The sequence below is a fragment of the Dendrobates tinctorius genome, unplaced genomic scaffold, assembly GCF_039654945.1.
Source record: "Dendrobates tinctorius isolate UK_male_01 unplaced genomic scaffold, ASM3965494v1 ptg000041l, whole genome shotgun sequence".
Classification (NCBI taxonomy): domain Eukaryota; kingdom Metazoa; phylum Chordata; class Amphibia; order Anura; family Dendrobatidae; genus Dendrobates; species Dendrobates tinctorius.
The window spans coordinates 2,995,269-3,018,934 of record NW_027361709.1 but is presented as its reverse complement, the minus strand read 5'-3'; the positions used below and the strand labels follow the sequence as shown (position 1 = coordinate 3,018,934).

The following is a 23,666-nucleotide window of genomic DNA, read 5'->3' as shown; positions in this document are numbered from 1 at the left end:
TTCATTTACCCTATGATTACACAAATATGGGATAAATTGGTTAGGGCCACAGACTATCTAGATGATCAAATTTGGGATATATTAGACATACTTAACACTACTGTTGCTGTCCAAAACCAACTTATTATAGTCACTAATCAACATACTATAGTGCTGGACTCCTTAACAGCAGCACAAGGCGGTATGTGTCAGGTCATTGGACCCGCTTGCTGTCATTATATAGATCCTAACAGTACTATGAAGTTAAAGTTAGAAGATATTCAAAGACTCAGAGATCAATACAATAAAGACAATGATCGTACTAAGGACAGTTGGTGGTCAGACACCTTCTCCTTTCTCAATCCAGCCAATTGGTTTAAGGGAATTGGGGGCTGGATAGCTGGGATCTTACAGAGCTTGTTATACATTGCTACCTGTATCCTTGTTGTATATGTGACACTAAAACTTGTTCTTTGGTGTATTTCTGTATGTATTATGAAAGTCTGCACTAAGACAGCTAATGATGATACCAAAGGTGTCGTTGCCCCTGCTCTTCTCTGCACCGATCTCAAAAGGCTACTTGATGAAGATGTTGAAGCCAAGCACATGGCTACCTACAAAAGATCCCCACCACCGTCATCAAAAATTGTTATTCGTGAACTGCAGTATACAGGGGGACAGGTGCGCCGTGACAGCCATGACTGGTAACACGGCATCAGTCATGTGAAGACCAGTACCCCTCAAGCTGTTAGCTTGGGATAGCACCTCTGATGCTGCATATGTGTTGAAAAATTTATCTGGGGGGATTGTGAAGGGTTAAAACTAAAATCAGAGCTTAAGTTTCACTTCTCCATTTCTCTGAAGGTTTCGTTTCTTCATTTTTGTTGCTGTAAGATAAATTTTTGTAATTGGCATGGGCTGTCATGAAACCAGGCTGTTTTCATTAGGTGCAAAGATAAGGGGCTGGGGGGGGTGTATTGCTCTGAATATGCCATTTTACTACTTTCTACGCTATCTAGGTACGGACATATATGTAGTTTCTGGTTTTCTTGCAATATTATTGGCTTATAAAGTGAAATGATTTTATTGGTATTTGAGAACTTTGCATAATTAAGTAAAATATTATAAAAGAAGTGACTACAATAAACGGGTTACCGATCTCTTTGGATCGTCCCATACAGAGACACGTCTCCGTTTGGTCATTTGAGTTGCTAGCAACACTCTGTGGAATAATTTGGACATCACTGGCTCAACCGTGAAGGGTTAATTTAACTCTCTCCCTATCACAACCACACTCGGATCCTTCAGACGGAACCTGAAAACCCATCTCTTAAGGAAAGCCTACAGCCTGCAATGACCCCGCTACCTCCTCACCACTACTGGAGCCACCGCCTCACCAACACTGGAGCTGCTGCAACCCCCCAACCTACTGTCTCCTTCCCCACCATCCTGTAGAATGTAAGCCCGAAAGGGCAGGGTCCTCTCCCCTCTGTATCAGTCTGTGATTGTTAGTTTGTTTACTGTAAGTGATTTCTGTAATTTGTCCCTTCTCATGTACAGCACCATGGAATCAATGGCGCTGTATAAATAAATATTAATAATAATAATATATTCTCTTTTTTACCAATAAGGTCTTTTTGCTATATTGTCTGGCAAAACAAGTTCTATCCTCTGTAAATTAACATTTCTAGCAGACTATGGTGTATGTTTTCCTTTTTTATTTTATTATGGTGATATGTATTCTTGATAATATGACCCTTTTTATATCATATAGTATTGCATTATAATGTTTCACTTGTATGACATATATATATATATTTTAATTGTTTACAATTGTGAAGAAGGCCAATTTAGGCTGAAACTTCAATAGAGGATACGTTATTTAATAAAATTATTTTTTGCATCAATTCTGTGGAGTGCCGAATTCTCATTTTTTGTATAGAGTATAATGCAGCCCCCATAGTCCTCCAGTATTATGGCAATCAAATTATTAGTATCAGGGGAAATTCTAAGTTTTCAGATATTGAGCTGAACAGGGGTGAAGTTAGTATAAAGTCTACCCTACAGTGGCAGTTCTAGATGGGTGGGTCATTCCTCTATGGACTTACACATCTGTATCCCCCAACCCTAATGTTTATAACTATACCACTTTGGACATGTCATGGTCACATGCACTTTACTGTAGGTGCACTTTTAGAGAGAAAAGATCCTTAATGCTATGTAACTATTGTAAACTTGTGCATAACACTTCAAATGGACTAAGAATTTGAAGAGTTGTATTTCTGCTAGAGCAAAACTTTATTCACGTTCTTCTGGGATTTTATTGGATGCAATTATCCTCCAGTTAATTAACCCTCTTTATTCCAGGTACACTAACAGCTCATGTGGAAGACTCTTTCCACAGGACAACTATTAGGCTACAGTCACACCATCAGTCTTTGGTCAATATTTTACATCAGTGTTTGTAAGCCAAAAAATGGTGGAGAGCAATAAAAGAAAAAGTATAATAGAAACACATGCACCACTTCTGTAATTTTGGCCCACTCCTGACTTTGGCTTACAAGTACTGATGTTAAATACTGACCAAATCCTGATAGTGTGACCGTTGTCCAAGTCATATACTCCACAAATCTGGCTTTTATTGAAGAGTGGCAAGAAGAAAGTAATTTTTGAAAGCAAGCCATAAGAAGTCCCAGTTTGCAGAAAGCCATGTAGGAGGCACAGAATGCATGTGGAAGAAGAGGCTCTGGTCAGATGAGACCAAAATAGAACTTCATGAGCTAAATGCATAACAATATGTTTGCTGTAAAGCTAACACCGCACAGTACCCTGAAAACACCATCCTCACCAACACACATGGTGGTGGCAGCATCCTGCTGTGGGGAGGCTTTTCTTCAGCAGGGGCAGGATAGCTGGTCAGAGTTGGTGGGAAGATGGATGTAGCTAAATACTGGGCAATCCTGGAGGAAAACCTGTTAGAGGTTGCAAAAAACCTGATCCTATTGAGAATCTGTGCCAAGACTAGAAAATTGCTGATCACAGACGTCTCCATTCAATCTCACTCAGCGAGAGCGAGTGTGCAAAGAAGAAGGGGGAAAATTGTCACCTCTAGATGTGCAAATCTGGTAGAGACAGACTCCAAAAGACTGCAGCAATAATTACAGTGACAGGTGGTCCTACAGAATACTGACTCATGGGGGCTGAATACACAAGTACCTTACAATTTTCAGAATTATGTTTTCAAAATATATAGAAAACCTTGCATCAATTCCTTTACACTTCACAAATACTTGTTACTTTGTGTTGACATATCACATAAAATCCCAATAAAATTCATGTTTTTTTTTTTATTTCATTTGTGGCTGTAACGTGGAAAATGTTATGGAGCATGAATACTTTTTCAGAGCTTCTAAATGAATAAATAGGTCTCTTGTTTGGACGAGCCTACACAAGGACAGACGTGTACATTGCGGATACATTGGATATATTATGAGCACATTGTTCTTGTTTGCTTATTCAGTGCAATAATAATAACAATATGGCAGGAACTTGGAAAAAAAACAGGCCATAAAAAGGGGAAAAAACTGAATGGAATTCACAAACAGCTGCTTCTCTGCCTCGGATTGGATAAGGAGAGCTGGACAAACAGCTCGAGGTGGCGCTAATCATTAACCCCAGAACTTTGACGCCAGTGTACTCCTGGGCAGATTCACCTGTTTGTTTGGACAAACCATGACTAGACTGAAAATCTAAGAGGAAAACAGAATAACAAGTGTACTGGGAGCTTAGCCTCCAGGACAGAGGCCCTAGGAGATGACCCAGGTCATAGGTATGGGCCTGATCACTAATGGACACCAGTCACAGGACACAGGCTGCAGTTTGGATCAATTCTAGGCATGCATGGCACAAACAATTTGTTATTCTTATAAACCTTTAAGACAAACAGAAAATATGACGGCTATTGTAGTTGTTAATGTTTTACAAGCAAATTAAATGGAAAAAAGTGTCCTCTAGACAACCTGGCTGTTTCATAGACCCCTAGAAAAGATGGATGCCATTTCTGCATTTTCTTAAAAATGGGACCTAATTTGCCTTGGGGGTCCTGATAATGTACACACAAATCTGTAGACGTGGACAAAGGGTGGTGTAGTAAGGTCAAATATCAAGCTATTTTTTTCTAATTTAAAGCTCAATATCCCATGTAAATATATAGTTAAATTATAAAAGTCTGTCTTCCTGCAGCCACCACTAGGGGGAGCTGACTGAGTACAGATTATATACATTGGGCTCAATTTAAAAAATGCAAAAAAAAAAAAGTATGCAGTGAGCTCATGAGTCTGCTCTCGCGGTAGCTGCCGGCAGAATTGTATCACTTAAATCTATATACATGACGAGGAATTAGACATCTGTATATCCTTTATAAACAAGGCGTTTGGGGCCACTTATTGTGTAGGTGCAGATGCTACCACAAGGAAAATGCCTCACATAACTGCTTTTGTATGATGTATATAGATCCCACTACTTGGGATTAGCGGGGGTCTCAGCAGTCATGCCCCCAGTGATCATACAGATTCAGTAGGTAAAGGCTAGGTGGAGATAAATGTCCTTTATGGGTCAGCATCCTTATCCTGAAGTCTCCATTAATTTTCAGACTACGTCTCCAATAACACCACAATCAGGCAAAACATATTTTTGAAAATTTATTGTCAAAGTAAATATATTTATATAGAACATTGGAGAAAATACAGTATATTATATACATGGTATCATAGAGACATTTTCATTTTGATTTAAATTACATTGATTTGATATCTTATTACAAGGCATATTCCACCGGAGATTTTTATGTACACGTTATTTACATACATTCAGAGGAGGATGTAAACCGCCTGGTCAGAGGTTGGTTGGCAGCTCTACATATGGATCCAATTATCGTCCATGGGAACAACATTGCCAACTGAGAAGCCCAGAACAGGAAAGAGGGGCAGCTTAAAACGTACCAATCATATCCTGCAATGCTTTGTAACCATTCGTAAAATACATGGTGCTCCAATAATAGGGGATCCCCAACATTGCTAAAACATGGCCCAAAACAGCACCACTCTGACCACAGTTTGTATGTGGTATTGCAGCTCAGCTCAATGTACTTATAGTAATTGTAAAGGCCAACAACCCATAGACAGGTGCAGCACTGTTTTTAGAATATGGCCATGTTTGACTAAAGCTGGAACACCGCCTTTAGGTAAACTGTTTGCGATTACAATAATATTTCCGGAATTTCAAAATTAAAATCTAAGTTAGCACTGGAAGAATAAAAACTAAAAATTAGGTGAAATCTGATCAATTATTTCTGTGCTCTGCCTTATTATCTCAATTATCTAAAAGAAGTGACTTATTATTTCAAGTCACTAGCTTATTATCTTAGAGCCTGACAAAGAACCCATTACACAGCTATATTATCCCGTGTTTAATATATTTCCTCAAGACACAAGCTTAATATCTCAGAGCACTCATTATCCTTGTGTATGATCGCAGAGACTGGCAAAGTAACCCAGAACATAGCTATAATGTCTCAGTGTCTGATACATTTCCTCAGGGCACTAGCTTATTGTCTCAGGGCACTCATGTATTGTCTTAAAGCTGTGACTTGTTATTTTCAGGGTTCTGGCGTACAGCTATAGTATATATCAGTGTTTCAGGTCTTTTCTCAGAGCTCAGGCTTATTATCTCAGCGCACAAACCTATGGCACAACAGAGTTACTAAATAATGGGCTAGTGGCTCTAGACGTTAACAGCTTCTTTTGGCCCTCAGACCCTCCTTACACTATAAAATAATTTAATTTTTCTATATTTTTTAAGGAATGCAAAATTTATTTACCTCTTCAACACAAGAGGGACCTACCACTAAACATCCCTTATCTGCACCAGTCCAACGGCTAAAGAAAAAAAAAATTGAGAATTTTTTTTTTAAACAAATTAAGGTGGAATTTAAGTGCATCATCGTAAAAAAAAAATCACAGAAATATATTAAAAGATTAAGGTTTAAAACGTAATAAAATAAAGCTCAAACAGCAGCAGCAGTAATAGGATATATATTTCTCTATAGGCGATCCTGTGGCAGTCACGTGATCGGCCGGAGGCTCCACAAAACAGGCACTGGGGGTGGTGGGTATATACCGGGCACCAGAGAGCAGCGTATTCTGATTTCTACATAATATGATGATTTATCGATATGACAACAATGCACAGTCTCTCTATGGAAACGACAAAAATTAAAAAAATGCAGAAATATATGTGCATCAGATAGGAGGCTCATGAGCGCCCCCTAGCTCCATATTTTTAGAGCATGCCTCCTCTTCTAAACTTCTCAATGGACTGGTGCGCACTATACAATGTCGCACATTTACATTCATACATATTTCTGGAAGATTATAGGACTTTCACTATAATAATATTTGTTATAAAATTAAATTAATTTCTACATTTCACATTTTTTCTACAATATTTTTACATTTTTTTTTTTTTTTAGAAAAATAAATGCACTGAACTTTTGAACACCGTATAAAGCTTGTAGGAAAGGCTCATTAGCCGCCATCGATGTAAATGACAACATTGCAGATCGCCGAAGATGCGATTTTTTTTTTTGGAGGGGGGGAGGCGTTCTGCAGAGAGGGGTAACATGAGGGGTCTCACAGTATCGGATAGCACAGCAGATCAGAATATATAAAAGACGCCAAGGACACCAGGACTGGACTGAGAAATACTGATACGGTTTCGGATTGAAGGACGCTCTGTGGTCTGAGGTTGTTCAGTTATTAATATTTTGACACAAAATGACATAAAGTGACAGAATAACGAACACTGCCCAGAAAACCAGGAAAACCAGGACTCAAATACGTTCTTTGCTCCCTTAGAACAAGAAATGGAAGACAATACAGAGAAACAAACATTATGCAATAATTTCCAGGGACAGTGTGCGACTGAGCTGCTGTATCTAAGCCTGTCATGTGTGACACTGTCTGTTGAATCGTTGTGTCCGAGTCTGCCATATGTAATACTGTCTGCAGAGCTGTGTATCTAAGCCCATAATGTGTGATACTGCCTGTGTGATGCTGTCAACTGAGTCCAGCATAAGTAATACTTTCTGAGTATCTAAGCCTATTGTGTAGTGCCTTCTGCAGACCTGGTGTATCTAAGCCCATCATGTGTCATACAGTCTGCTGTTCTATCTAGCCCTTCATGTGTGATAAATACACAGCTCGGAAGACAGTATGGTACAAGTGTGTTGTATCTAAGCCCATCATGTGTGAAACTGTCTACTGAGCTGTGTATCTAATTGTATCATGTCTGATACTTTGCTAACTGTATCTAAACCTATCACGAGTCATACGGTCATCTGAGCTGTGTATCTAAGCCAATCATGAGCCATAGTGTCTGCTGAACTGGTGTATCTCAATTCTACCATGTCGGATACTATATGTAGATAAAGTGGAGCCAAGTCAATCATGTGTGATACTTTCTATTGGACTGGTGTATCTAAGTCTATGTGTATCTCAGCCTTCTAGATGTGGCACAGCCTTGTAGGCAAAAAAAAAAACAGTATGAAAGTGCTCTTGGGTGCGCTTTTCCACTCTTTCATCGTGCTTTGACTTCCTGGGACTTGTAGTTCCACCTCAGCCGGTGGCTTTTATGTGACACTAGCGAAAGTTCCTGAGTAACACAGAGGACACTGAAATGGCACAGAGTCCTGTCCGTGGCGGTTCCCAGTTTGCCCCTTACAGCCAATGCCCTATTGAAGGTTACTGTCAATTTGGAATATTAAGCGACCGTCTGAGCTTCGATATATCAGATGATAATGGAATCAAGTGGATTACGACATAAAGTGCCCCCGCTACCCCTTCATCGTCAGGACATCCATCATGTTCCTTGGATGCTTCATTCACACCCATATTAAATAAGAGGAGACAACCAAGGTCCAGGCCAATATCCGATGTTCGGTCCACACCCAATAAGTTATGCCAGGAAAATGGACAAAGTGCTTGGATTTCACGCGGATCCTGCCGGAGGGGGATCAGTTTGATAAACGTGTAGAACGGCTGCTTCGGGGAAATCTGTGCACCTTAATGTGTTTGGACAGATGGTCACTACGAGCAAATTTCTTTTCACAGACTGCGCACTGGTATGGCTTCACGCCGGAATGTGAGCGGCGGTGTCGGGACAACTCATCAGACCGGGAAAACCTGCATAAAATAAAGAAAAAAAATCTTTATTACACATAATGCATTCATCATACTGAGAGATAAAGGGCAGCTCCACATCATAGGATCAACGCAGAGAATACACATTCAGGCTCCATTCACATCTTATCAGGGTCTTATTCCAAATGTTATCATCTGAACCAAGCACCGTCTAGAAATCTGATGTAGAAGAAAATGACAAGACCTAGAACGCAATGCTGCAATATGGAAAACTCGGCTTGTATCGGACACCATAAACATCTGCAAGAAGATTAGACCCCCCCTAAAGGTTATAGCCAAAGCCTCCCCCGTGACCACCCGCATTTATAGCAATTACATTATGAAGAAGATTACTCAGAAGAAACTCAGTCCTAATCCACGGACTAGGACATCGGCTCAGTCTGAAACGCGTAGGAACAACAATCTGCTTTTTGGATCTATTTGGGAGCCTCATTTTTTAACTTTGTTGGAATGAAACTCTTGCAGATTTTTTATCCAGAACACGGCTGGAGAATTGTCTTACTCTGCATTCATCCCATTGTTGGGGAAAGTACAGCACACATGAAGGCTGTGGTTACATCGCATTTGTAGAATATCTGGTAATTTACTTCTTGTGTCCTCCCGCCTCCACCGCTGACCAGCTCCTGACCTCGGCAGACAAACTCCATTCACTGCGCTCTCCTCAACCGCATGATTGGGACATTTTTCACAATATCATTTTGCAGGAAGTGAAGCTGCGGTTTTGCTAATCTCCATTTATGTCCTAAACCGCAGATTAATTTCTGCTTAAAAAATGACGACGGGCCACAAATCATGGTACAAATGGGAAAAGACAGCCTCATGCTCTATCACTAGGGGATTTCTTTCCTTGACCGCTCCTGACTTATTTTACCTCTAGGCCACCGTAAGGAGCCATCATTTAGTCACAGAGTCACCCAGGCTTCCTCACACCTCTCCTGTCCTGAATCCACGGCAAAAGTAGATCTTTACACCTCAGCGGCCTCCACCCTGAAATTTTCTAGTTATTGCAAAACTACAACACCCAGGCTGTCAGGCAGGTACGGACTGGGGCTGGAATTCAGCCCTGGCATTTGGAATCACTCAGGCCCATGTTGTCCCCGTCCCCAAGCACCAGATCGTATATATTACTAATATTACCCTGGATGGAGGAAAGCAAAATTTACTACCAGACCAATATTTCTAATGATACCCGTGGCCTGCTGGGGTAAGTGACGGAGGCAGCGACTTGGTGCTCCGTCACAACTCTTAACAGTATGGGTGTCTTGAGAACACCGATTCTGTAAGCAACGTAGCAGACAAGGCAGCCCACGACCAGACCGGCCCTTCTGGCATTTGCCAGAATTGCCAGATGGCCAGTCCGGCGGCCCTGCTGTCAGGGCATGCTTGTAGTCGTAGTTTTGCAACAGCTGGAGATACCATTGGGATAGAACTTTCAACAGGAGAATCAATAAAGTCAATAACGTTCAGCACATAGCACAGTCTAGGTGCTGCCATCTCTTTAAATCTTGACATTACAACAGATGACTGACTTATTCCTGGAACTCATTCACTTCAAGCCAACCAACCATATAACTATATTCAACTTTGTGACGAATTGCAGAAATTGTTCCACTAGCTCAACAGGCCCACGCTTCCAAATAAGACACTCTTTATGTATATGGTGTATACTCATGTACACTGTCCCACCATTAAAGCTCACACCACAAGGCCCGCCTGAAAAATATTACTCTGCATATTTCTATAGGCTTGTAAGTATCACCACACAACCGATAGAATCATTTACACTGCAAGATCCTATGGTCAGAAGCCTCATTGCATCTAATTACCATGCATGTAAATGACAATTACTGGAGCAACATAAATCATTAACAATAACTTGTAATGCAATACAGCCTATAACACACAGTACGAAAGCAAGGTAAGACCATTATACCAAACATCTGCCAAATAATACACCACAAATCTGCACTGTCTGACATCAACCGCGGAAAGGGAACATGCAATATTCATGGGTTCCCTAACTGATTCTTGCTCTACTGCTGACAAAGAGAAAACATTACCCATCTCACCTTACCACCATTAGCGACAATATAACAGCGATAAAGTGCTATTTCCAAGAGCAACTGCAGCCATAATGCATTTTATAGGCATTGAATAAGGATATAATATATTACTGTGCCCCAAGTATCAGCATACAACTGTTATACTTCTTTCCTCTTTTCTTTCCTCTGGACAATAATATAACTACTATAATACTGCCCTCTATGTACAAGAATATAACTACTATAATACTGTCCCTATGTACAAGAATATAACTACTATAATACTGCCCCCTATGTACAAGAATATAACTACTATAATACTGCTCCTATGTACAAGAATATAACTACTATAATACTGCTCCTATATACAAGAATACAACTACTATAATACTGCCCCTATGTACAAGAATATAACTACTATAATACTGCTCCTATATACAAGAATATAACTACTATAATACTGCTCCTATGTACAAGAATAGAACTACTATAATACTGCCCCTATGTACAAGAATATAACTGCTATAATACTGCTCCTATGTACAAGAATATAACTACTATAATAATCCTCCTATGTACAAGAATATAACTGCTATAATACTGCCCCTATGTACAAGAATATAACTACTATAATACTGCTCCTATGTACAAGAATAGAACTACTATAATACTGCCCCTATGAACAAGAATATAACAACTATAATACTGCTCCTATGTACAAGAATATAACTACTATAATACTGCCCCTATGTACAAGAATACAACTGCTATAATACTGCCCCTATGTACAAGAATATAACTGCTATAATACTGCTCCTATGTACAAGAATATAACTACTATAATACTGCTCCTATGTACAAGAATATAACTGCTATAATACTGCCCCTATGTACAAGAATATAACTACTATAATACTGCTCCTATGTACAAGAATAGAACTACTATAATACTGCCCCTATGTACAAGAATATAACAACTATAATACTGCTCCTATGTACAAGAATATAACTACTATAATACTGCCCCTATGTACAAGAATAGAACTACTATAATACTGCCCCTATGTACAAGAATAGAACTACTATAATACTGACCCTATGTACAAGAATATAACTACTATAATACTGCCCCTATGTACAAGAATATAACTACTATAATACTGCCCCTATATACAAGAATATAACTGCTATAATACTGCCTCTATGTACAAGAAAATATCTACTATAATACTGCTCCTATGTACAAGAATATAACTACTATAATACTGCTCCTATGTACAAGAATATAACTACTATAATACTGCCCCTATGTACAAGAATATAACTACTATAATACTGCCCCTATGTACAAGAATATAACTACTATAATACTGCTCCCTATGTACAAGAATATAACTACTATAATACTGCTCCTATGTACAAGAATATAACTACTATAATACTGCCTCTATGTACAAGAATATAACTACTATAATACTTCTCCGTATGTACAAGAATATAACTACTATAATACTGCCCCTATGTACAAGAATATAACTACTATAATACTGCCCCCTATGTACAAGAATATAACTACTATATTACTGCTCCTATATACAAGAACATAACTACTATAATATTGCCCCCTATGTACAAGAATATAACTACTATAATACTGCCCCCTATGTACAAGAATATAACTACTATAATACTGCTCCTATGTACAAGAATATAACTACTATAATACTGCCCCTATATACAAGAATATAACTGCTATAATACTGCCTCTATGTACAAGAAAATATCTACTATAATACTGCTCCTATGTACAAGAATATAACTACTATAATACTGCTCCTATGAACAAGAATATAACTACTATAATACTGCCCCTATGTACAAGAATATAACTACTATAATACTGCCCCCTATATACAAGAATATAACTACTATAATACTGCCCCTATGTACAAGAATATAACTACTATAATACTGCTCCCTATGTACAAGAATATAACTACTATAATACTGCCCCTATGTACAAGAATATAACTACTATAATACTGCCCCTATGTACAAGAATATAACTACTATAATACTGCCCCTATGTACAAGAATATAACTACTATAATACTGCTCCTATGTACAAGAATATAACTACTATAATACTGCCCCTATGTACAAGAATATAACTACTATAATACTGCCCCTATGTACAAGAATATAACTACTATAATACTGCCCCTATGTACAAGAATATAACTACTATAATACTGCCCCTATGTACAAGAATATAACTACTATAATACTGCCCCTATGTACAAGAATATAACTACTATAATACTGCCCCCTATATACAAGAATATAACTACTATAATACTGCCCCTATGTACAAGAATATAACTACTATAATACTGCCCCTATGTACAAGAATATAACTACTATAATACTGCCCCTATGTACAAGAATATAACTACTATAATACTGCCCCTATGTACAAGAATATAACTACTATAATACTGCCCCTATGTACAAGAATATAACTACTATAATACTGCTCCTATGTACAAGAATATAACTACTATAATACTGCCCCTATGTACAAGAATATAACTACTATAATACTGCCCCTATGTACAAGAATATAACTACTATAATACTGCCCCTATGTACAAGAATATAACTACTATAATACTGCCCCTATGTACAAGAATATAACTACTATAATACTGCCCCTATGTACAAGAATATAACTACTATAATACTGCCCCTATGTACAAGAATATAACTACTATAATACTGCCCCTATGTACAAGAATATAACTACTATAATACTGCCCCTATGTACAAGAATATAACTACTATAATACTGCCCCTATGTACAAGAATATAACTACTATAATACAGTCCCTATGTACAAGAATATAACTACTATAATACTGCTCCTATGTACAAGAATATAACTACTATAATACTGCCCCTATGTACAAGAATATAACTACTATAATACTGCCCCTATGTACAAGAATATAACTACTATAATACTGCCCCTATGTACAAGAATATAACTACTATAATACTGCCCCTATGTACAAGAATATAACTACTATAATACTGCCCCTATGTACAAGAATATAACTACTATAATACTGCCCCTATGTACAAGAATATAACTACTATAATACTGTACCTATGTACAAGAATATAACTACTATAATACTGCCCCTATGTACAAGAATATATCTACTATAATACTGCTCCTATATACAAGAATATAACTACTATAATACTGCCCCCTATGTACAAGAATATAACTACTATAATACTGCTCCTATGTACAAGAATATAACTACTATAATACTGCTCCTATGTACAAGAATATAACTACTATAATACTGCTCACTATGTATGTGTAATTTTTAGTTCTGACCATTTGAGCAAGTATGACCTTGTTCTCTAAATTGAACCAACACCGCAGTCACAAGGTCTTCACAGTGGAAATAGCTCATGTGCATGTTTCCTTTGCTGTCATGTCTTCAGTGGAGTCCACACAGTCTTGCGCTCATGTTACTTATCACAGGATTCCTATTTTTGGGAAGCCTGAAGATCGGTTCTGCTAGGACTGAATACCGCAGTCACACCTGCAGCTACCCCTCTCCGGTCTATAAAATGGCCTATAGGTAACATTTATTATGGTTGAACCGAGTCTTCGCAGCTCACGTGTTAAACACAGGACACATCACATGTTGCAACAGGTTCCAGAGAAACCTACATCACAAGGGCTCGTCTTCTTATGTTATTACTCCAACAAGTAAGGTTACTGCAGGTTACACACATAAGACGTAGTAAAGGTGAATAACACACCCAGGGCTATGCTACAAGAGCCAACAGCACTCCCTGTAATTCCATTCATTTCTTACTGAGCTGGTTGTCAGCCAACATGGCCACCTTTACATAAGAACCTGGTTAACACCTGTGGCCATATTACGGCAGTACATTACGGTATTATATTATAACTTAATGTGCTAGGGACAAAACTGATATTTCTAGCAAAATGAATAATGGGAACTGACCTCCATCCACATCCGGGCCACGTGCAAGCAAACGGCTTCTCCCCCGTGTGTCTACGCAGGTGAGCCTTAAGATGACTACTCTTGGTGTACATTTTGGTACATCCTGGAAAAGTACATTTGTGCATTTTTATGAGTTCTGTTGCGGCATTTTTTTGGAACTTCTGACCAATCATAATACCAGATTGTCCCTGAACTCCCCCATTCAAGCCCACAGGTTTAGCAGCAATGGGCACTGGTGCAATGCGGACAAATTTGGAAGACATGTTTGATGATTGCACAAGTTGTGGGACCAGAGCAAAGGTCTGACCTTGAATGTTAACCAGAAGTTGTGCTACTTTAATGTTGTCTGGGAACTGTGACGCTGAGGCTTGGTTGGCATTGGACTCTTGTTTGATTTCTAAGGGTTGGATCTGTAGTATTACAGGAATTCCACCTTCAACAGCAAGGGCACCAGGACTTTTGCTACCAGGTTCCCCTTCTAATGTGCTATTTGACTGCTCTTTTGTATCCTGCTTGGCGAGGTTGGCCACCATAGAGGCCTGCTTTAGTTGTTCATGACCACAATTCCTCAGTTCCTGTTGAGTTTCGACTTTCAAATCAGTTTTCATGTTTTCTTCAAGAAACTCTTCGATTTCATCCAAGGTGGGGTGAAAAAGTGACGTCTCCTCCATGTCCAACCCGAAATCGGGAACTTTGAAGAACTCCTCCTTGACCATTGTAGGGTGTTTTCTTTTGTCCCACCAAGATAAAGAAGCATTACTCAAAGACGTCTGGGACAAAAGATAGTCTAGAATGCTGTCCTGACTCTCCGCACTACACGTGCTTCCATAGCTGGAGCTTAGCACCTGAGAATCGGGACTGGAACAGGAACGGAAACTGGAAGAGTCACTGTCATCCTCCGAAGTTGGAGAAGGCAACATCTGATAGCTCCTTGCTCCTATCAGCATCTCCGTTGTGTATTCAAGGCTTGCCTGTGCATTAGAAAAGCATTCATCTGTAAGAAGCAAATGATCCACCATTCCTGGATGAGCTTCTGAGAAGATCCCAGCACCATAAGCCAAAATAATAAGGAAATATCCCACACGGGATGGGTCCTGTAAGAGAAGAAGACATAAAATATATATGAAGTCACGTATGGTTACATTTTTGAAGTTTCATATCCATGAGACGAAACAGTACCCCACTAGACCTCAATGACCCCAAACCAACCAGTACCCTGCTATGCACTAATAAGGGGTAAGCCCCCTGAAACAGTTGTCTACAGATGGGTGGCTTTTGGAGAAGATTTTGGTCGGGCTACATATCTTTTGTCATGTTGCAAGGCTAGTTGGGGTTCTCCATTGACTCATAGGCAAATAGGTAATCCTAGAAAGCCAGCTTTCTTCTTGTCGAAGAAAGGGTAATTTGCAGAGACTACACAACTGGAAAAGTTTTGACACCCAAACTAACTTCCATCTCTCTCTATCCAATTACTTTATACAACATATCAACAACATCCACCAGTTTTCTTTTGCACAGGTCTAGCTCTATGGAATTTTGCACAGTTTTTATTTACATACATTTTTGCGTTCCGCCCAAATTCCAAAAACTTGCAACTTAGTTTATTGGCTTCCTAGGGACACAAGTGTCTGCAATAGGAAAACCAGATTGTGAGCTTTCAAAGATGACTGAATGGTCATAGAAGGGTACAGAAGGTGTAGGCTCCATAATAAGCCAAACTAAGGCAATCCATGAATCAAGAAGAATGGAACATTTTGAAAAGATCAACCACAGAGCTTCATTTGTAGCCCTAAGTCTTGTACGTTTCCTCCCTTGGCTCCTAGAACCTCTACTCGAAGCATCGTCCAAAAGCACTTTAAAGTGTACATCCCCCGGTTGGCAACGAAATGGTAAACTGAAGGTGGAATGTGTTGTTAATGAGATGTTTTAATGCAGGAACATTCAAAGATTGCTGGATCTGGCTATCAGTTCCTCACATGGAGCAAGATTGCTGGCTCCAGAGGGGAGCAGGATAAAGGCTCCTTTCTAAAAAGATGTAAGTCTATTACAAGGGTAACAGTCATCCCCCCGTCATATGAGGGCTGTGACTGTGCATGTATGAAAACCCTAGTCATGTTCACTGCCACACAGAGCTCCTTTCCACATGCTATACTGTTGCTCTGTGCTTCACTCAATGGGGGATTATGTGATGTCTTAACCCCTCTTCTTCCAGTGGTGAAGGTCAACTGTTCCTGGTGGAGCTACATATCACCATCCATCATGTCCATCTACCCTATACCTACAACTGCTTCCAAAGACTGAAAAACTCAAAAAGCTAACAACATGAGGTCAAGGCTAAACCTGGTGGATGCTTATACCTAAGTAATGATATATAGCAAATGCTTTAATGGAAACATAGCATCTATGGTGAACCAGAAAGCTGTAGAACATGATTTCTGAATTACCATTTATTATGTGCAATCATACACAGGCTTTGATGGGCATGGTCTACTACAGTCCTATAGAGGCAATGTACCAGGTCCCTGTTGAAAATTGTCTGACTTCTTCTTACCTTTTGACTCCCTTTAATTTTTATGGACAATGGGAGGGTGAGAGTAACAGTGAAAATTGAGACCCTTGTCTGTGGGAGATTTGTCCTTTTAAGCTAGCAATACACTCTCTATCATTGATTGCTCTTCCTAACAAGCTCCCCATTCTCATCTACGGTGGCCAGACACCTCTAGTTGCCTCTCGTCTCTTATAGGAGAACCAAAGGATCAGATGTTAAGTTCAATACACCAGATCTCTTTTCCCCAGACATCTGTCATGGGTGGAACATCGGCACACCACCATAGAAATGGGATGGTCGGCTGGTCAAGAAAAAATTGGCATGTGGCATGTGACATCCACATACTGTAACCTATCATTCTATAAGACCTGGGGGACGGCGCCAGAAGACTGACACATAAAGGATTTCCCTATCCAGACAACTATCAATAATACTAGAGAAGGGTGAATGGTTTTACTGGAGTTTCACCAGTTCTCACAATTGCATTTTATTTTGATACACTGGAAGCATAAGGCGGTGATCTGGGAATGGACTCACTCGTCTTGAGTTCACCCGTGAGTATTTTTGCTCACGTTATGGCGGTTTGCTTGTTCTTCAGTAATATCATCGGCTGGATGAGTTTTCGAGGCTTAGGGTATGTGCAGTTTATTTTCCGCAACATGTCAATTCTTTGTGCGGATTCCGCAGCGTTTTTTTTTACACACATTCCATTATAGGGATCCGCAGGTGTAAAAACGCAGGCCAAATCAGCACTAAATCCGCAGGAAATCTGCAGGTAAAACGCGCCAATTTTTACCTGCGTATTCTGCTAAAAATAACAGATTCTGTACGGAAAATTCCAAACACGAATCCGCAACATGTGCACATACCCTTAAAACTTGACAAACAAGAAATAATCAGCTGGGAAAGTGTTGCGTCCTCTTCGTTCTCTGTGTTTGTTCCTGTGTTTAAAACCTTGTTTAACTGAAGTGGAAAGATTGTTAATATCTTATCAGTGACTTTGAAGAGTTACATATTAATCAGGGTTACGGATAATGGGCGCACGGTGACAGGTGATGGCGGCTCAGCCAATTCTGCGCTACGGTGTAATGTGATGGACAGGAGAAGATACCTCCCATCTCAAGTCACCGCCGGGCTGTCACCACAGATTTTCTAGAGCCTGAAATGATAGATCAATTGTATCATTTGTATTAGAGATGAATAATCAGGTCACTGCCAGTCCAAGTAATTACATCCTCTGCTGTGGTTACGCTTACAGCTACTTTCTATAGAAGTCAATGGAAATTGCATTGTGTTATTTCTATTGATTCCACAGAAAAACAACATCCCATATGTGACTATGAGTGTTTATACTGTGATATCACTGAGCCGGATCACACGTAAGACACATAGAAAAAGCTGCACAACAGGATCCACAGCTGGAAAAACCTTCTATTATTCCAAATGGGTTTGTTTTTTTTTCCAGTGAAACTCTGGAAGTAATTAAACATTTTTTTTTTTCTTTTTGGCAAAATTCTAGAGAAAACAAGAGCTTCTTGCGTGGTCGATCCTATGCTGTGTCCAAAAAGATGATAGAGAAAGACAGATTTTCCAGGGATAGTCTAGTAATTCGGTGGCCCTATAACTACAAAGGGTGGGAATTTCTTGATGATGGAACCAAACATAAACATTCCGGCCAGGTAAACTGTTAGCCTCATTGACATCATGTCCACTTTATGAGTTATTAGTGTCTATGGATGATTATTTCAACACAACCCTATTGATAATTCCATTTTCTTTCCCTATCAACACATTCCTATAGTTTTCCATAGCTGTACTCATTGACAACTACTATGTAGGCAGCATAAGGGTTAATCATTGCAGATCTCACTTTGGGCGCTTCTATTCTAATGGCCCTTGAGGCAAATAGCAAGTTCAAGAAAATAAAGTCTCTGTGGAATGTACAGGAAAGATGTATATCTTTGTACCGTGTTAGCCAGTAGATAGAAAAATATTCAGGATTGAGAGTCCTCAGTAGTTGATACCTTTTAATGGCTAACTGAAAAGATGGTAATACATTGCAAGCTTTCGAGACTACTCAGGTCTCTTCATCAGGCTAGACTAATACAAAATCTGAAGTCACATATTTATGCACAATACAGCCTAGAAAAAATGCAATAGATAAGACAAGTGACGTGAAGCAGAACTATCAATATGGGAGAGGGAGAAACATAAATATAAACATTGGACCAGTTCATAGATAAGGAGTCTGGATGTTTTATGGTCCTCTGATTGGGGTCTAGTTCTGTGTTGCCCTGCAAGGTTTTAAAAGGAAATTCCTTAATTGATGTAAAAAGACATAAATCCATGCGACACATTCATTCCAGCACTGAGAGTGTCAAAGTTCGTCATAAATTTGTACTCCCAAACTCGTCTCTCTATCTGAGATGTGAAGTTACCTTTCAATACCAGTAATTTCATATCCATGCTGCTGTGATCAGGGATACAGAAATGTTTTGCCACAGGTAGATCCATTCTTTTTTCTCTTATTGTGTGACGATGAGCATTCATCCTTGTTCTAAGCTTTTGCCCTGTCTCCCCCACATACAGACCCCCTGGGGGTCTGTATGTGGGGGAGACAGGGCAAAAGCTTAGAACAAGGATGAATGCTCATCGTCACACAATAAGAGAAAAAAGAATGGATCTACCTGTGGCAAAACATTTCTGTATCCCTGATCACAGCAGCATGGATATGAAATTACTGGTATTGAAAGGTAACTTCACATCTCAGATAGAGAGACGAGTTTGGGAGTACAAATTTATGACGAACTTTGACACTCTCAGTGCTGGAATGAATGTGTCGCATGGATTTATGTCTTTTTACATCAATTAAGGAATTTCCTTTTAAAACCTTGCAGGGCAACACAGAACTAGACCCCAATCAGAGGACCATAAAACATCCAGACTCCTTATCTATGAACTGGTCCAATGTTTATATTTATGTTTCTCCCTCTCCCATATTGATAGTTCTGCTTCACGTCACTTGTCTTATCTATTGCATTTTTTCTAGGCTGTATTGTGCATAAATATGTGACTTCAGATTTTGTATTAGTCTAGCCTGATGAAGAGACCTGAGTAGTCTCGAAAGCTTGCAATGTATTACCATCTTTTCAGTTAGCCATTAAAAGGTATCAACTACTGAGGACTCTCAATCCTGAATATTTTTCTGTGGAATGTAGGGATTGTCATGTAAATACCAACTCAGCTTAACCCTTAGAGGGGAGCAGCCACGCTAACCTAAGTGCACCATGGGTGAATCTGGCTCACATTATACATCAACAAGTCTTCAATACAAGGAAAAAAAAAACCATCTTCAATATGTCTCTGCACCCCCTGCTGCTGCAACTGCTGCTCCATGCCTGTACAGCAGGAGGACACCTGCAAAGACTATGCCATACTTTCTAGTAAACAATTGGAAAGATACATGTTTGCTTTCTAACCTTTCATTATCAGCAAATCGGGGATTAGATCACAAGCTCTGCAGGATACATCAGGTCATATCAACTAGTAGATCACTAGCTCTGCAGGAAACATCAGGTCATATCAACTAGTAGATCACTAGCTCTGCAGGATACATCAGATCATATCAACTAGTAGATCACAAGCTCTGCAGGATACATCAGGTCATATCAACTAGTAGATCACAAGCTCTGCAGGATACATTAGGCCATTTCAACTAGTAGATCACAAGCTCTGCAGGATACATCAGGTTATATCAACTAGTAGATCACAAGCTCTGCAGGATACATCAGGTCATATCAACTAGTAGATCACAAGCTCTGCAAGATACATCAGGTCATATCAACTAGTAGATCACAAGCTCTGCAGGATACATCAGGCCATTTCAACTAGTAGATCACAAGCTCTGCAGGATACATCAGGTTATATCAACTAGTAGATCACAAGCTCTGCAGGTTACAACAGGTCACGTGCATTAATATAAAACTAACCATTTTTTTATATCACATGCTGCAAGTTGCACAGGAACATGACCATACCACCATATAAAAACGCCACCTCAAGTGCAGCATGTGTGTATTGTTCATTACGTCTTATCACTAAGTTGAAAATATGGTGCCGAATATTTGGCGCAACCTAAGTTTTGCTAAAATGTAACTTTTATAAATGTGCCCTAATGGCAATTATCCCATTTGGTTCTAGGCCTTAGCAAGGGTTAACAAGCTTAAAATGATAGTAGCTTCACAGTTAATACAGCTTAGCCTTGGCGCTGTTTGTGAATGGTGCATTGTACAGTCTATTATTGAGTCCTTGTAGTGTTCTCCACTCCCCTATCCCAGGCCCCCAGTGCTGAACATGACCGCTAGTAACCCATCTTCCCTCCCTCACTGCTTCTACTGTCAACATTCTCCTCTCCACAACAGCCCAGGAATAGCTCCGCCAGCTCATCTCATCTGACTGAGCCCTGCACATGGTAGATGCCTCCCTACACACCACGCTGGGTGCCCATGAAGGTGCCTCAAACACCAGAGACACGGAAACCTGTGTGTGACCTACAGACATGAGTCAAACTGTTTACAGCAGAGCCACAAATGAAGAGAGAACAATGATAGAATGTTATCAAACACAATGTATCAATATTTACAGCAACATTGTCTCATTCATACAATCAACAATAACATTCTGCCAAACACTCCAGGCTTTAATGAATGTCGGTCTCACGATACAATAATGCAATTCTGACCCATCTGTCCCCCACAGATAGTGAACAATCCCCCACATCCCACTCCTCATCTATATACCCCCAGGGACAGCAGGGCACCAGACTTTCATGGTTTTGTAACATCCTTGATGTCATCAAGGGATGTGCCACATTACAAACTCAGTACTGCTACATTCACTCTTGTCATTCCTATTTCTGCATAGATTGCAAGCTCTTCTTATAATATCTGATTTTCTTTATAGATGCACCCTGTGAAATGCAAAGCACTGCGGAATATGATGAATAGATATAAATGATAGACTGATAAAAGTGGCAAATATACATTTGGTATTAGCCCCCCTGCTGCAGAGCAAATGTAAAGTGGGGATTGCTGTTACTTGTAGTTCCCACAACAGCTGCCTGGCTCATACATTTGCTAAAAGAAACCAAATCCTGAATCTCAGAGCTGATCCATACAAGCAGCAGGTCACCATATGTTGGGGCTAAAGCGAGGAGTTGCCCAAAGTTTGCACATTGCTCCCATCACCATCCATGCTCCTCTCCCTACCTGCTACTCCAGCAATGCAGCAGATCCCAGGGAATTAATGGCAAAGTTTGGGAGTTTTTCCCTCTGCGCCCTTGGAGTGACAGTGGCAGCAGCCCCACTGGTCCAATGTGCCTGCAGCAGCCCGAGTGACACTCACATGATCGTGCGTGGGCAGGGGAAGGCTTGGAGAAGGCTCGACCACATCGCCTCAGCCCATTGGCTCAAAGGTCCGGGGGGGGGGGTCTGTGCCTTCGTCATCAGTGGGAGTTTCTAATCCCACCCCCTCAAAAAAACACAACATTGTCCCAGCCAAGAAGTGAATGTACAGGAATGTCTGCAGCATGTGATGGGGATCGTCAGCAGCCAAACACTGCACACAGAGAGAGGCAGCAGAGCTGAGTGGCCCTTACATAGGACTGCAGCCCCAAACATTGTACATCCCAAGCTCTGCTACATCTGGAGCAGCACAGATCTGTCACAGTCCTGCAGTGAAGATTTGTGCACTGTCATTATCTGTCAGTCACTAAATATTACAGAATTCCACAATGCCATGGGGTGTTACAGAACTGTCCTCCATCAGCAGGTGACATTACCGCTGCAAAGTTTCCATCTAGGCTAATACATTGGGACAAATCCTCAGCTGTGCGAGCATTGTACTGCTGAGGATTTGTTACAAACCTCACTACATCTCAAGGCTGTGGTCAGTGGCTCCGGCACAGCTGCATTGACTATTGGAGACTAGTCCGAGAACCTCCCCATGCTTTACACTGCTGCTCCGCTCATACAGAAAAGGCAGGCGTGGTGTGTGTGCAGGGCGGTGTTGGACAAATTGTGGCCCTGGGCAAAAATTTAAAGTGAGACCCCCAAATGTTAAATTATTGCACCATATCACATAGAAACATTTAGAGTATAAACTAACCGTAAACTGTTACACAAGCAACAGTCAATTTTATTCAAGTCGCTCGGTGATCGTTTCCCGTCCTCTTTATTCAGGCTGAAAAAAAGAAATGATGGAGTTAGAAGAATCACTGATCGATCGCTCTGTCCCCGTACAGATCATGTTATTGGCCGCGCAAAGCAGTTTACACCGAGCAGTGTGCTATAGATGGTGACTGACGGCTGACGTTCTTTCTGATGGAGTCATTCGCTTTTCTCGACTTTTCATCTATAGCATTCACAAGAAAGACATTTGACTTCTCAGTTTTCCAGCCCCGTCCCCGTCTATTCCCAGTCTATACAAACCTGGGTCGCCATCAGGGCATTACTGCCCTGACTGGCGTATGGAGCTCGACGATCAGAGGGGGCCCGCATCGAGCCCCATCTCTTCCTCTCACCGGGCCCTAGTGGCAGGCTTCTGCCAGTGCAGAAACAACCTGCGTCCAAGACGCAGGTTCAGTTAAACTCTATTGCCATGTGGGCCCGCATGGCAATAGTTAAAAGCTGCCAGCCAATCAGAGGCTGGCAGCTGACATTAGCGTGCACATTGCCGGTGTATGACATCATTGTCATTCGCTGGCGAGTCCGCACTGAAATGCCTGGTG

At 40.3% G+C, this 23,666-nt stretch overlaps 1 protein-coding gene across 1 annotated transcript; it reads right to left on the bottom strand.

The window, feature by feature from the left end:
• Positions 1–4,666: 4,666 nt before the first annotated feature.
• Positions 4,667–22,265, bottom strand: KLF15 (KLF transcription factor 15). The gene is made up of 3 exons (XM_073575015.1): positions 22,147–22,265; positions 14,332–15,425; positions 4,667–8,219 (listed from the first exon to the last, which is right to left on the bottom strand). Exons 2-3 carry the CDS (start codon positions 15,348–15,350, stop codon positions 8,051–8,053), a joined length of 1,188 nt encoding a protein of 395 aa, XP_073431116.1. The 5' UTR covers positions 15,351–15,425; positions 22,147–22,265; the 3' UTR covers positions 4,667–8,050.
• Between the last annotated feature and the right edge of the window lie 1,401 nt (positions 22,266–23,666).

Coding starts and splice junctions, on each gene's coding strand:
- KLF15 (XM_073575015.1), bottom strand. CDS start 15,350: ATGGTGGATCATTTGCTTCTTACAGATGAATGCTTTTCTAATGCACAG. Junction 8,220..14,331: donor TGGCCCGGATGTGGATGGAG/GTCAGTTCCCAT, acceptor TATTTTATGCAG/GTTTTCCCGGTCTGATGAGT.